Source organism: Aspergillus piperis (assembly GCF_003184755.1).
Source record: "Aspergillus piperis CBS 112811 unplaced genomic scaffold BO85scaffold_4, whole genome shotgun sequence".
Classification (NCBI taxonomy): domain Eukaryota; kingdom Fungi; phylum Ascomycota; class Eurotiomycetes; order Eurotiales; family Aspergillaceae; genus Aspergillus; species Aspergillus piperis.
The window spans coordinates 1,692,423-1,707,062 of NW_020291594.1; the positions used below are offsets into that span (position 1 = coordinate 1,692,423).

At 47.2% G+C, this 14,640-nt stretch overlaps 1 protein-coding gene across 1 annotated transcript; it reads left to right on the forward strand.

Annotated features, from left to right (window-relative positions):
* Positions 1–5,380: 5,380 nt before the first annotated feature.
* BO85DRAFT_447194 (arabinan endo-1,5-alpha-L-arabinosidase) lies at positions 5,381–6,625 on the forward strand (the record flags this gene model as incomplete). Its single annotated transcript, XM_025659668.1, has 4 exons — positions 5,381–5,707; positions 5,771–6,247; positions 6,311–6,396; positions 6,484–6,625. The coding sequence occupies exons 1-4, from the start codon at positions 5,453–5,455 to the stop codon at positions 6,620–6,622; spliced, it is 957 nt and encodes a 318-aa protein (XP_025518545.1). The 5' UTR covers positions 5,381–5,452.
* Between the last annotated feature and the right edge of the window lie 8,015 nt (positions 6,626–14,640).

Consider the following 14,640-nt stretch of genomic DNA (forward strand, 5'->3'; position numbering starts at 1 on the left):
TCTTCATACACCGCCATTCGATGTAGATATCCTACTATTGAAATAGTAATAATGCGCAAGTGCATACATGCTTTTTTCTTTGTGATGTTTAGATATCGAGAAGAAACCATTAATTAAACAACGGTGTTAGTAGTTAGAAAGTATTCGATAATGCATACCTGCATGCATGCATGCATGAACATGCAATCACGGCAGCTGAGTTGATCGGCTTTGCATATGGCGTGATGGATAACCAAACCAAGTTTGACAGTTAGTGTCCGAGTATGACATTGGCTATATGCTGACATTCATACTCATGACTTAGTGCTTATATGCCTCGGCTGGGAATAGCTTTTCGCATGGCTTTTACTGGGGGGATGAATGAAGAAGTAGTTATGGAGGCGACAGTCAATGCATCTTGCTTGATGGAACTGTAGTGGATGTGGGAATTTGGTGTAGCCGGTGCAGTCTCTATTACCCGACTAGGCCTTAGGCTATGTATAATATTGGGGATATGGGTCTTGCTCTTGTGACTGCTCGAAGTATACGCTAGACAGTGTAGGTATTGTCAAGTTTGAAAGAAGAGGAGTGTGTAAGAGCAATATAGTAAGGTTGGAAAGGTACTTTAACATAGTAAGCGACGTTATATGATTACAAACATCCCTAAGCTCCCTTTGCACAAACATACAGTAAATTTGTTCAACTTTATAGTGTACATCCAAGGCATATCCAAACAGTTCTCTTAGATCAACATAGTGACTAGTTTCTCTGCAAACACACTGCTTCATGATTACAAACATCAACAAAACAAAACTAAGCCTAGTTTACTATTGAGAATAGTAACCTTTTCTTGATCATCATTACATTACAATCCTGCATTCATCATAAACTATGAACAATATCCACAAACTATCCATCAGATTTCAAAGACCTACTGCACATACACACACACACACACACACACACACACACAATCAAAAACAACATACAGCAAACTGCACCTGAATCAAACCATACCCACTAACACATGCAACTCCCCCAATAGTAGCTCTCTACTCATGCATACAGTAGTACACAAATAGTTGTCCCTACCCGAACCCGACGAACCCGAATACTTGAACTATAAGATAATTAACCCATCTAGCACAAAAGATCTACTTATGTAAAAACCCAAACCATGGAACAAGCAAACAAATCACAAAATAAAATTATGATAATAATAGTAAGGTTACATCTGCAAGATATATTTATCCCCGTATCATATTTGCTTATTTTTGGCCGTGGGAACCTGATTCGTGATGTGTCGACGGGGGACGCGTCATCGCGGTCCGGTTGGCATCGGGGACTCACCAGAATGGAATATGGGGGTTGTATTTGGGTATACTGAGGGTGGGAGAGTCGGGGGTTGTATTGGAAGTGGATATTGGGGTTTCCTTTTGTGGATATTGGATATTTGGGTGGTTGTTTGAAGGTGGCGATGGGGAAGAGATATTGGGCTTGATTGATTAGGGGGCGGGTGTATACTTACTCCTTGCTCATGATGAAGGGACTATAGAGTTTGGAGTACTGTATATGTCTCTGTTAGGCATCTACTTCATCGTCTGAGGCAGAAAGCTATAGTATACATACGATATACCGGGTATACTGCTTATGATCTACCTGGATTCGCCACTGCCCATCACCACCCTACCTACCTGCCAGGTACCATCACTCTCCTATCTAGTCATCTCTTACGTTACGTACAGCAGCCACAGACGGAAAACTACTGCAGGAACGCGCCTCCCTCAAGGTTTTCATCGTCAGGGGTAAAAGAAGCTTGAAGGAGCCACAACCATGTGCTGGACGCGTGTCGACCTCTCTCTGCAGATTACTTACTTGACTTGGCTTTTGGTGGTGGTGAGGGATCTCATTTACCCCTGCAGGATGCATGAGACTTGTCTTTTCTCTTTGGACGTAGTACCATGGATAGGAGAGTGCTATTCTTGTCTCTTGATCTTGTGTGGTGGATCGGATCGGATGTTGATATGGTATACTTTGATAGGGTTTCGTAGAAAGTGACAGTTGAGTTCGAGTAATTGATGTGTCCCTTGCTTGGGTGTCTGTGCTGCGTGTGCTTAAAATAGATGAGATGGGTGATGCTGTGTGTATTGGTTGATCAGGAGGTATTGTGGTTTGGGGTTAGGTATTGGTTGATGATTGTTCTATTGTATGTTCTGTTTCTTGTGGGTTGGATCGGGCTATCTGTCTTGCTTGATGTTGTGTCGTGTGACGGGTTAGTATGGCCACGGAGGACGGATGGCTTACGCCGTGGCTGTTTTTGAAAAGGGTGGGAGAATAGTTAACGTAGTTACGTTGTAGTTTATACGAACAACATAAGAAAAACTTGATATCTGGTCTGTATAGTTCAGCTGGTTGCGGGTGAGATAGCCGTTCTCTATTCCAGCAGCGGACATAGCATGGATGCCAATTATCTCCGGCAGCAATCTGGGTGGTCGCGTTACGCAGCAGAAAGAATACTACCGTGGCTCAGGCTCAGCCATCTCAGATCCCGTCGATCGATTGTTACGCCCCAAAAACAAGATCGCTGCAAAGTCTCTTGTAAAGTCAAATCGAAAACATGTCCAATTCTTTTCTGCCTTTTACTCACCCCTTTAACTCTCTCTCTCTTTCTCCCTCTTCAAAGTTCTCCCCTCTTTCTCCTGAGAGGGAAATTTCCGGAAACGCAAACACGATAAGCCCAACTGCGCCCATCCCGCAAGCCATACCGCCGATGTTGTTTTCGGAGAATAGCTAAAACCCACCCTCCACAGTTCTCCACCGCGACACTATCATATGAGAAAAGGTCCATGCATGTAATGGAGGAACGGCCATTATCCACCGCGGAAAACCGTCCCATCCGCTGCCGTCCCTGGAACGAGTGGGAGATCCTCCAGAAGACGCAATCCGTACTTATCGTTGCAACTCCTGCTTGCGATGGGGAATAGTCACCACCATTAAGGCACTTGGGCAATTTCCCCATCGCAAGTAATCAAGTATCGCAATGCGTTGTTCACCGCAATGCGGTCTGACTCCGTGAGATTCGGTGAGAAGTTCTCCGTCAGTACTAGTCTTCTTCGTAGCTGCATGCGGTCATCATTACTTCTTCCTGGGCCTCCTTGCAGCGATTAGCAGAAAAAAACACGAGAGCGGATCCTCTAGAACAAAAACCAAAGAAAAAGAAAAAAGAAGAAAAAAAAAGGAAAAGAAAGGAAAGTCGCATAGCTAGTCTTGGTTTTTTGTTCGAATCTGACAACCCAGCAAACATTAATAATTCTTGCGCATATAGACCAGGTTCCGTGTTGCTTGCTATCATCGCGTTCTCTCCTCTCTATTTTCCCCCATCCGCCGTGACTTGGACCAGTCACGACATCCTTAGCGCAGGTCGCACCATCAACCGACTGGCCATCTCAGGAGCACCACCACAACTCCCACAACTCTCCTCGTGAGACGATCACGGTACCGTCTGATCTCAAAATCCGGTCAGTTCTCGGCACATGGCAACTGCAACCACTGGGACGGCATTCGGGAAGAGGAGGAGAACCAAGAGGAGGGGAACCCCCCGGATTACATAATGGGGATCGCAAGGCTGCGAGAATTCTAGCAATGTTGAACGACGAAATCTTAGTCGACGGCTGTGCAATTAATTTACTTAGATCGATCCAACAGATGCAGAAATACCCAAGCAGTGGATGGGGTAATCCTGGTGATAACATGCAAGGGGGGAGGCGGAGTTGGCTTCGACGTGGTAGCAACGCAACAACTTATTGTCGTCTCCAACGGCACTCAATTCTTCATCTTCTCCGTACTGCGGTTGTCTTTAGCAAGCGGAGACATTGATCGGAGGATCCTCGAGATAGTCTAGCAGAGAAGTAAGTGACAAGACGCTACTGCTGTTAGTCGACGGACTAGATGACCCCCATGAATCATCAGATCTGGGGATCCCCATCACGACATCCCGATGTAAATGGCAAGCTTCGAGGTGGTTCCGCCCAGGCTCACGGACTCCCAACTGGATGACCGAGTCCTATTGGGCAGGGAGGACCATGATCGACCGATGGCCTTCCGAAATGCCTGGGAGGCGCCCACTAGGCCGAGCTCTGGGCGAGACTAAGGAGACTAACCCGACCAAATCTCCCCTTCAGCCCGTCATCTGTATGCAGACATCCAATCACCGGGTGCGGAGAGCCCGGTTGCTTTACCTCCAAGTTGTGGCCTTTGGCACACACTCACTCTCACACACCATGCCTATAGCGCGCTTTGATTGACACGTCAGGCCAAGCATTTGTGGGGGTGAGGATGTGGCCGGGAATGAATGGATGACGCTATGATGGTGAAAGGGGAGATGGGGGGAAAGGACTGCCAGGGCAGACTAAGAGGCTGATAGTAGTACTTTGTTTACTACTTGATTTAAGCCACACATTCTTGTCCATGTTAAGAGTTGACACGGGTGAGGCGGCCCGAGGATAACCACTGTACCCAAATTTTATAGTAAGGGCCATTTATTGCCTCGTTTACTTGGGACCAACCAACCCACTCATCCAGGGGACTCTCCTGAATGGTCCAAGTAGATTCTTGCTTCTTCGAGACCCGAAATCCGAGGTCAACCACTTCCTGGACGCAGCGAGCCTGAGGAGTCATGGGGTCCCAATAGGGTAATGTGATGAAGACCAGCCGATCGATCAGGTGCCTAACATTAAGGATATACCCTAAACTTTGCCTAGCCCGTAATATTTTCTTCTAGTTATTTTTTTACTTCTTTTTTGGTGGTTTCTTTTATTATGCATTATTTCGTATTTGCTTTTTCAGTTCCTCGCTACGACGAACGCGGGGGAAATCTTGCAGTTGTCTTGGTTGCTCTCTCCCTCTGATAGTGGCTTTGTTCCGTTGCCTGATTTTCCTCCCCCCCGTAACCGACGGATTAGGTCTGGCCGGTTCTCAACCCTGCCCTGGATCCATCCGGGCATTCAGCCACGGGCTCCACGTCGATGCAAACAATCGGCATTAGAAATGAGCCATATACTACATCCCATGGAGCACTGTCGTCACTAACAACTAGTCGCTACGACTAAAGTTAAAGCTATTTCCGAAGGCGTGATTGGTTTGGGCCGCTGCAGCAAGGGAGTCGACACCTACTGTCGCTCGACTTTAGTCTACCTCATTTACGAGAATGACCCGAAGGTCAATGCATGCGTAAGCTCAGCTGGATCTCTAGCGTGGCCCTTACTTGCAAGGCTACTACCTTTTCTGCAAGCATTGTACTGACAGGCCCGATGTATACCGGCCGAACTATTTGTACATAAAGGGCCCTTCCCTCGACTGACAATGTATCCTGGCTGAATTGAAAACAGCAATTCCTTTTCTCCTCCTCCATTCCCCTTTACCCTCCTCTTCCTTTTTCTTCTTTTTCCTTTTGGAGGATTCCCCCTTAGCCGCTATGCTTTCGTTTGTCTTGCTTCTTTGTGTAGCGTTGGTCAACGCCTACTCAGACCCGGGTGCATGCTCGGGAACCTGCTGGGCTCACGACCCCAATGTCATTCGCCGTGTGTCGGACGGAACCTACTTTCGTTTCTCGACAGGAGGTGGCATCCATATCTCCTCTGCCAGTGCTATCACTGGTCCCTGGACCGATCTCGGGTATGCACTGCCTGGCGGATCTATCGTTTCAGTGGGCAATGCCTCCAACCTTTGGGTATGACAACTGACAACCCCTTGACCTTACCCCCTGCCATCTGCAGCTCTAACATTCCTGCAGGCTCCGGACGTACACTACGTAGATGGCACCTACTACATGTACTATGCTAGCTCTACTCTGGGCAGCCGGTCTTCCACCATTGGAGTTGCAACCTCCACCACCCTGGAAGCCGACTCCTGGACCGACCATGGCGAGATCGGTGTCACCTCGTCGTCGTCTACTCCCTACAACGCCATTGACCCCAACTGGATCACCATTGGCAGCACTGGCTACCTTCAGTTCGGCTCCTACTGGCAAGGCCTCTACCAGGTGGAGATGACCGACTCCCTTACCGCCAGCAGCAGCAGCCCCACCAACTTGGCCTACAACGCATCGGGTAACCACGCCATTGAGGCTTCTTACTTGTACGAGTACGGAGGCTACTACTACCTCACCTTCTCGTCCGGCACGGCTCAGGGATACACGACCTCCCTGCCTGCCCAGGGCGATGAGTACCGCATTGTCGTTTGCCGATCCAAGACTGGAACGGGTAACTTTGTAAGTGCCATACCTAATTATCAATTTCCAAGGAAATAAAGTAAATGCTAATATCACCTGCAGGTCGACAAGGATGGCGTTTCATGCCTGAACAGCGGCGGAACCACCGTTCTGGCCAGCCACGACTATGTCTACGGCCCTGGTGGACAGTAAGTTGCCCCCTATCATTTCTCCCCTGTCTTTGTAGCTTGTCACACATCAAACGGGAAGCATGCTAACAGCGAGATCAACTGCAGGGGTATCATCAACACCACCGCCCACGGTATCGTCGTCTACTACCACTATGCCAACAAGAACATTGGCCTGGCTGTCGACGACTACCAGTTCGGCTGGAACACGCTCACCTGGACTGATGGGTGGCCTGTTGTGGCTTGATTTCATTCTTTCTTCTATACATACATACATACATTCTACCGGCGGTCCAGAAATGGACTCGGTATTATTTGCATGATGATACCTGCGTTCGATTGTATTTAGCTAATTACGTTAATTCGTAATGTTTTATATTGCGATTTAATATATACATATTGAGACTGAACTTTCTTTTGAAATAAGATTAGAATGTTAGTTGTAGGGAAAATGAAGCGTCTCGAATAAGAATGTCAACAATACGAATCGCTGAAAGGGGCGACATATTCCTTATCCTTATCCTTATCCCTCCTCCCTTCAACATTCCCCATCTCTCCATCTCAATCAGCCACAAAAAGCAAAAAATGCTCACCCCGTTAAGAAGCCCTGGCAACAAAACAAACATAACATACCAATCCTGCGGACCGCACCTAAACTCAATTGTGGAACAATCGAATTTCTCGGTATTTTCACCCGAAGAATTTAATTTACTACTTCCACATTACTGTGCAAATTACCATTGCCACCCAACAAATCACCCACATACTGATGCATCTAACACACAATGTGGAGGGGAAAAAAATGATGGCTCAAATTCTGCAGTCAAGTTGGCCAAGCTGTCATTTCCACTGTCACTGAGCTCGGACACATGCTGTAATTTTCCGCGTCTGAGACATCTGTTTGTCGTGTGGCGCTGCCATCCCTGTCGGGGACACAGGGAAGGATGCGACAAGCTGCAGCTAGTCTAGTCTAGTCTACTCTGGTTTAGCTGCAGGGGCAAACTGGCCGTTTCTGACAAGTGTGATCTGATGGGTGGACTGGGGGGATCCTTGTCGTGGGTTGGTGCTGCGTGGTGGAGGTTGATTTTGTTCGTTGGTGAGATGTTGGGTTGAGTTTATGTGTGTGTGTGTGTGTGTGTGTGTGGCCTTAAAGCCTGGATTGAGGTGCATGAGTTTCGTTTGCTTTGGTGGGATGGATGGTGGTCTGATGTTTAGTCTGGACTGATCTGTTGGGTTTTGTGTGCTATGATGATTGTGATATAGGTTCTGTTGAAGGGTGATGCTGAAGCTGTGTTAGATGTCTATATATATGAATAGCTTCATCTTGGAAATGATTGTCTACAAGTCAATTCTTTTTCTTATTTCTGATCGTCTATATAATAATGATATATACCATGATTCTCTGATTTGTTATTCTCTTTTTGTTGATTAAACTCGCGTTATACATGTTTGTTTGAAGCCATCGGCGACATACGCATCCTGGCACAATATCTATCCTAGGTAGATCTGCCGACGATTGCTCCACCATTCCTCGCTCTCCCTCATGCGATGTTGGTGGATGTCTTGAAGCTGCTAGCAGGCAGGGCAGCAGCCTTGATATTGCAGCCCTGGTGTGGGATCTAGCACAATGGCTAAGGCTCAGTAGCTAAGATCGATGGCAGAATCAGTCTTCTTCAGAGACATCGGGAGCGGCACACTTGGACCCGGTCTTCAAGCAGGTCTATGTATTACTGGCGAGGAGTTTTACTCCGTCTTTGCTTCTAAGGGTGCCATTTTCAACTGCTCTACACCCATGGCTTCTCAGTTCATCGTGGCGAGAGTCATTGTCTCTCATCATTCGTTTTCTTCACGTTCCGCCAGACGGAACTTTGACTGTCACCAACATATATATCATGGTGGTAGTTTTGTGCACGGTGTGTTGAGGCTCTGGTTCACGCAGGGTCTGTTGTGGAGCTTGATGGTGTCTGTGCTTATGCTATCCTCTGTTCGGACACATTACCCACGTCATGCTCTTTTTCTATATACTGCTTTGTTATTGATTGTTCCCCAATCTCTCAATTTCATATCGTTTACCAAAATTGACAGCCAACACCGCTATGAATGTTTACCTTTCTTTTGTTCTCTTTCCTATCCTTCATCATGATTCCAGAGCCCATAGCAGCTGCAGTGGGTGGGGTTGTTCGCATGAGAAGAGCCAAGATATGGACAAATCCTGATAGTGGTATACTCCACGCACATGGGGGATTTGATACAGGAGTTCATCTGATATGAGCTGTCTTCCAACATGGTAAGTCCATCCGCATCATATCCAGACAACGCAAACTAATCATCTATGATAGACGGGAACACAAAACTATAGGGTTCAGCAACTGACATCACTCTTCTTCGTACATTGGCAGTGTGGCTTTTCTGCAACCACGAATTCTCAAAAAGCTTGATGCTGTTGTTCCGTCTGCGGAACTGGATTAACTGGGGGATCGGATAACATCAGGCCGACTCTACCAAATCCTTGTCAGTAGACAACGCCGAGCAGGCACATCACGTCTTGTTCTTTACAGAGGGTATCGTCCTACATCAAATACTGCTTGACGCCGTCTCGGTTGGCATTCTCAATGAGCCTGTGGCGTAATAGCATGATGCCTTGCCACAGTGTTTGCTTGGAATACATCTGGGTGCTCAATGCACACTGCTCTCATTCCTGTGGCGTGGCCCGACTACAGAACCGATTGACCTAGACACAACTCAACTGAGCTTGTTGTATTTCGCCGGCTACAGTCCGCTCCCCTGTGCCGCTCGAGGTTGGGTAGAGCTGCTGAGAAAACATCGAGTCAATTCTCGACGAAGCGACATTGACAAGTCAGCTACGTTGAAGTTTATTCTGCGTCGTGTGAACTCCAACCATGATGGTCTTCGAAGTCAGCTGTATTCATGCGGATGCACTGGTCCCCTTGAGCAACCGTTCCTCGGTCATATTCATGTCCTTGAGGCCGAGTGAAGTGACTGGGTTACAATCCTCACTACTCTAATCCCTACCGCCAATTCCCCTGGTTGTGACAGTAACAGCGAACTCGATGCGCAAGTAGCGTAGGCATCCGCAAGAGAGACTTCTTGCATATACCTCGGGCGACATATCGGGGGAATTAACTTTCGCTGCAGCGAGTTAGGCCTCACCAGACATTGCAACCGCTTATGGCTTGGCATTAGACATTCGGGGCCATCGGTCAAGCTAGTGGCTGTCCTATGCTTTGGAAAGTCTGCAGCTTGCACATCACCTGTCTGATCCTCTACGAATGGCCGGTGCTATATATTCAGGAACTCAATAATGTGCTTTGAAATGATTGTGATTGCGGTGGGGCGTCTATTTGCGTTTGTGATGTAGGCGGAGGAACGATGGCGTTGTTCCCCTTCTTGGGTGACATCTCCGACATTGACTATGTCTGTGTTCAGTTCTGTTGGTTGGCTGAGAGTACGACTGTGCGGCCTTGGAGGGAGAATGCTAGCACATAGCAATCGGCGAAGTGGATATTGGGTTGGGCAGCGCTGGTAAGACTGCAGCTCATGGGAAACTGATCACGTCGAGAGAACTCATAAAAACCTGGCACGGTGCACTAAAGGTTCTAACCATCGTCGATGAATCTTGGATTGTCAGGTTTATGTCCTGACAACAATATTCCAGATCCATTAGATACCATTGGTGGACAAACCCGTTCAGTAACAACACAGAACCCTCAGGACTATCTTCTTCATGTTAGTAAGACTGCGAAAGACATCTATATTCTCTATCACTGGACTCAAAAATCTCGGGCCCTGTTGTATGCTGTTCGTGAGATGAGAGGACGGCTGGTAAGTACACCCTTATATCTAATTCCTTGCCTTATGTCGACATTACTGACAAGGATGCAGCTGCACGAAGTGCCCTCTGGATAGACATAGTTCATTGCCACTCTGGATAAACGCCCCTGTATCTGGCCAAACGGCTTAAAACTCACTTGGGGCACAACGCAGCAAGTTCCTCAATGGTTCGTCTCCCAGCTTCCATTGCAGACAATACATTCAGAATGTGACTCGGAAACGGTATACTTAGTCGGAATTAATCGGACGCAATATATTGTGGATGATATGAACTCGGTGTTCATGGGGTTCTACGCCACGAAGATACTCAAATCGAAGACTGTAGAGCTGACCAGGAAACCCACGCTTCCTAAGCGGTCTGCCAGCTCGAGACAGTGGCACCCCGGGAGTCTGGGGTGGCCTTTGTTCAGATGATGGATGATTGCAACAACTTCACCGGCTATAGCCACGAAGGCGCAAGAACAGTACCTTCTGTATCATACGATGCCGCAACCTGAAAAGCCGGATACTTCTTCAATATGCGGGGCACACTCTCGGACCATTGCCGAGATATAGAATTATCGGAGTTGACTTTGGAACTACAAGTATATTACTGTATCGCGCTCAATGCTCACTCACTTGCTAACCACGTGGCCCATGGAAACAGTGGGACCTGGGACACTATAGCCTCACACCGGATTTCCTTTCGGCGCGATGACAAACATGCCCAGGACAGGAATACCCATCCTGTGCGAGTTCGCTATTTGCTCACCAGAGGGCGTGAGAGCAGCAGCAAATCCGGGGCCTGATCTTGCGGTATGCTAGATGCAGAAATCCACGATAATCAAATGTCCGCATTCTCAGATCCGGAGCACAGAAGTTTGCTCCGTCTGATGATGGATGGTGGATAAGACGGAATCACCGATAAGAACCCCAACTATTATCGGAACCGACAGAACGAGTGTGCTTCAACCTGAAAGAGAACAGATGGGCAGTTTGAGCACGGGCCCTATCGTAACCATCAAGCGAGGGCAAAGGGTTTTGCAAGGGGTTCTAGAACTCTCCAAGATCACGATGCAAGAGGCATTAGAGCTGGTTGCTTTGGTCAACCATTACCAAAGACTGACGGCTTTCATGCGAGCTAGTACATGGCTGGATGATGATGTTGCAGTGACCTGACGTCGTTGCCAAAGGCTGGCTTCGCTGGCGGGTTTGCCATGATATATGGGTCGGAAGCGCAATCTGAATGGCCCTCCACTGGTAGACCATGGATTAAACCCCTTTTAAGCGCTGCTGATGGAGACCTTATAATGGCTACTGCTATCGCATTCTATCCCAACCGAACATGCTAATCGCATGGCACGAGCGTCCTTGCATCCACTGGTCGTCTAAACAGTTCATTTAAACTACTCCATTCAGCCTATCCTGGGACCAAATCACTTTTTTTTTTCTCCAAAGTTCGCACGCCAATGCACCCTACGCCATCAGTGAATACACACTCCTGCTACAGAGCATTCGTCTCGCAGGAAGTGTCCAATTTGTTGCAACACCCGACCTTTTATTGCAGAAGGGTGAAGCAACACCAAATGAGAGCCGGCGGAACGAATCACAAAGCACCTCAGAGTAGCATGGTTCAAGCTGCTCTTGGACTGTGTGTATAAGTTTAGGCGCCAATCCAATGGCCCAATACACCCACAAGACCTGACCTTCTTGTACTCAATATCATGTGTGTGCCACCTGACAAAACCAACACGAAGAGTTCATTCGTTTCGTCCTTTTGTCTGGAAGACTCTATAAAGATGACGGGCTGTGTGTGTCCCTGCTCTGAGTACCTTGGATAAGATCACTGAAATGGATCTATCTGTTTGACTTGAGAAGATGTCAAACCAACGCCCCAAGAAACCTCAAGCTATGATCTCCTCAGCCTAACCAGGCTCGTCCGATCCTTCCTTTGAACCACTATTCCTTGGGTCCGATGATAGGTTCGACGACTCTGCCATACGAGTTCCTGGGTGATGCAGAAGACACCACGGTTGGCACCCGGATGCGGCTGTACGCCGTCCGCCAGCACGGATTCCAGTCGTATTTGGATCTCAAAACTCAAGTGCTCTCGGAACTTTCTTCTTGTGTCCCAAGACGGCAGAGCATGACCAATTACCTTTGAGTTCGTTCTCATCTCATATGGATGATACTGAGTTATGGTCTTGCTGCATGTGATCTCCGAGGATGTCTGGGCGATACTTCTAATTGGCTATGCATATGAGTTGAAGATGGGATTCCAAACCTGATACACTTCAAAGCCATGATGCTTCGGGGCATACAAGACAGTTGTCACGATGTGTCTCCTAAGCCAACTGAGCGTGGCCAAATAAGTCTTTCGGCTGTGGACATGCCCTTCCTTGACCACAAGATAGACGGTTGGCTATGTATGGGGTGGGGGTGTGTATATCCCTCTCATGCACGGGGAATACTGTCAAAACCTCTACCGTCCTCTTCTATTGCGCCTTGTCCAATCCAAAGGCCAGTAGACAGCAGCGGGTATACGCGATTCCGGGGCAGTCTGCAGACCGTCTGCATATGACAAGATACATCACAAGGCGATGGGGATGGTATAAAGGTACGCTAAGAACAGGAAATCGACATTCTTGTCGAGAAAGACTGGTCTTTGTGAAACTGTGAAGAACATTCCTTCTCAAATTTCCAAACGGGGATACCGAAAATGACTATTGCCACGAGAGAATTCCTACGTCTTACGTTCTCCGAGTTTCATCACCTCATGAGTGATGACATATTTTCTTCTTCTTTCATCCAACTTGCGAAGTAGCAGCGTTGATGATGGGAGATTTGCAAGGAGAAGAGCATATTGCATAACTACTCAAGCAATGGACTGTTTATATCATATCAGTTGGAGAAAGTGTCAAACCAACGACAACCTTTCCGCGCAACAGCTGGCGGACATACTCGTCAAGGATCAAATGTGGGCCTTTTCGAGCACCCAGTCCAAGCAAAGCGCTGCGAGAAGTCTCGCATAATACCTATTTCGTATTCATGATAAGACCAAACCCCTTACAATGAGTTCATCGTGACGAAGAACTGCGAACAGCATGGAAGTGGTAGAGAACCAGCTGGTATATAGAAAGAGACGGATCAAGCAACATTCCCACACATCACTGAGGGATATAAGAAATACTCCGGCAAATACAGGGCATGATTCTATCTATGCCCTTCAACATCTCTGCTGCCACCTTTCCTTCCGATCTTTCCCCCATCTTGTGAGCAAATAGCATGGATGATGATCCGTGGCTCGAAATACATGACAATGTCGGATATCACTACTTGTCTTTAAGAAGAACCTGAGTTACATACTGTTTTCCTACTACTATGACGCTCATTATACTCTCATGGCATGAACTGTTATCACTATCTCCCTTTCTACATACTATTTCCCGCACGATTTCACAACGTTCAATGCAATTGGACACCACCCCAAGACAGCAAAGATCCCAGTTGTCAGGAAGGCATGCATTGGCAACAATATAGTGAGCTCCTGGTTATTGGTTTTGGTATGTGGGTGTGCATGACGAGCCCACTCATGACCAATCTTTCCAATACACAGCCACCCTCTGCCCTACTGTCGTGACCTAGTCTATTGTGTTCCCACCTCGGGTGAAATTACACTGAAAATTCGGGGAATCGATGGTCCAGACAGATGTGTACTTGCGGATGATCTCAGGACTATTATCAAACCACCGTTCCTGGATGGAGGATATGTGATATATATATATATACATCACGTCATGACTGATCCAGACTTGCATTCTCGGGTGGTTTGCTTTTCCTTTCCATTTCGAATTTTGATTGTACAAGTCTCCGATGAAAGCCTCTGATGGATCAAGGAGTTTATGCATTTACGTGGGGCTGGAGGGGTTGAAGTGGAACAGCTCTCAATGTTATACTATCTTCTTTACTTGGGGATTTCCTTGGTATATCGTTTCTCTAGTATTCTTCTATCGGGTATGTTATGTTATGACCTTTGCTTTTCCATCTTTCTCCGAAATGAAATTCATTTTACTCCTTTCGATGTGTGTCAAGAGCATTTTCAATGGGCGAAGTGGTTTTAGGATAGCAGTTTCGGGGACAACTTCGATCGAAGACATGAGAGGTGGTTTTTTGTGGTATGTGGTGTTGTTGTGTTGGCGTCGCTTTGGTACTATCTGTGTTTGTGGATGCACAAGCTGGGGGTTATAGTAGAGTAAAGATCCTTTGGGGAGAGGGGAGATGTCGGGGTTGAAGATGGGGTTTGATACAGTTTACGATCAGTTACCACGCTGCATAAGTATATATAACTCATGCGTCCTAAAGGAATTCGATCCTATTTGTTCCATGCGATGATGTACCAGTTAGCATAGATAGGTAGTAGTGGGTATATTACTT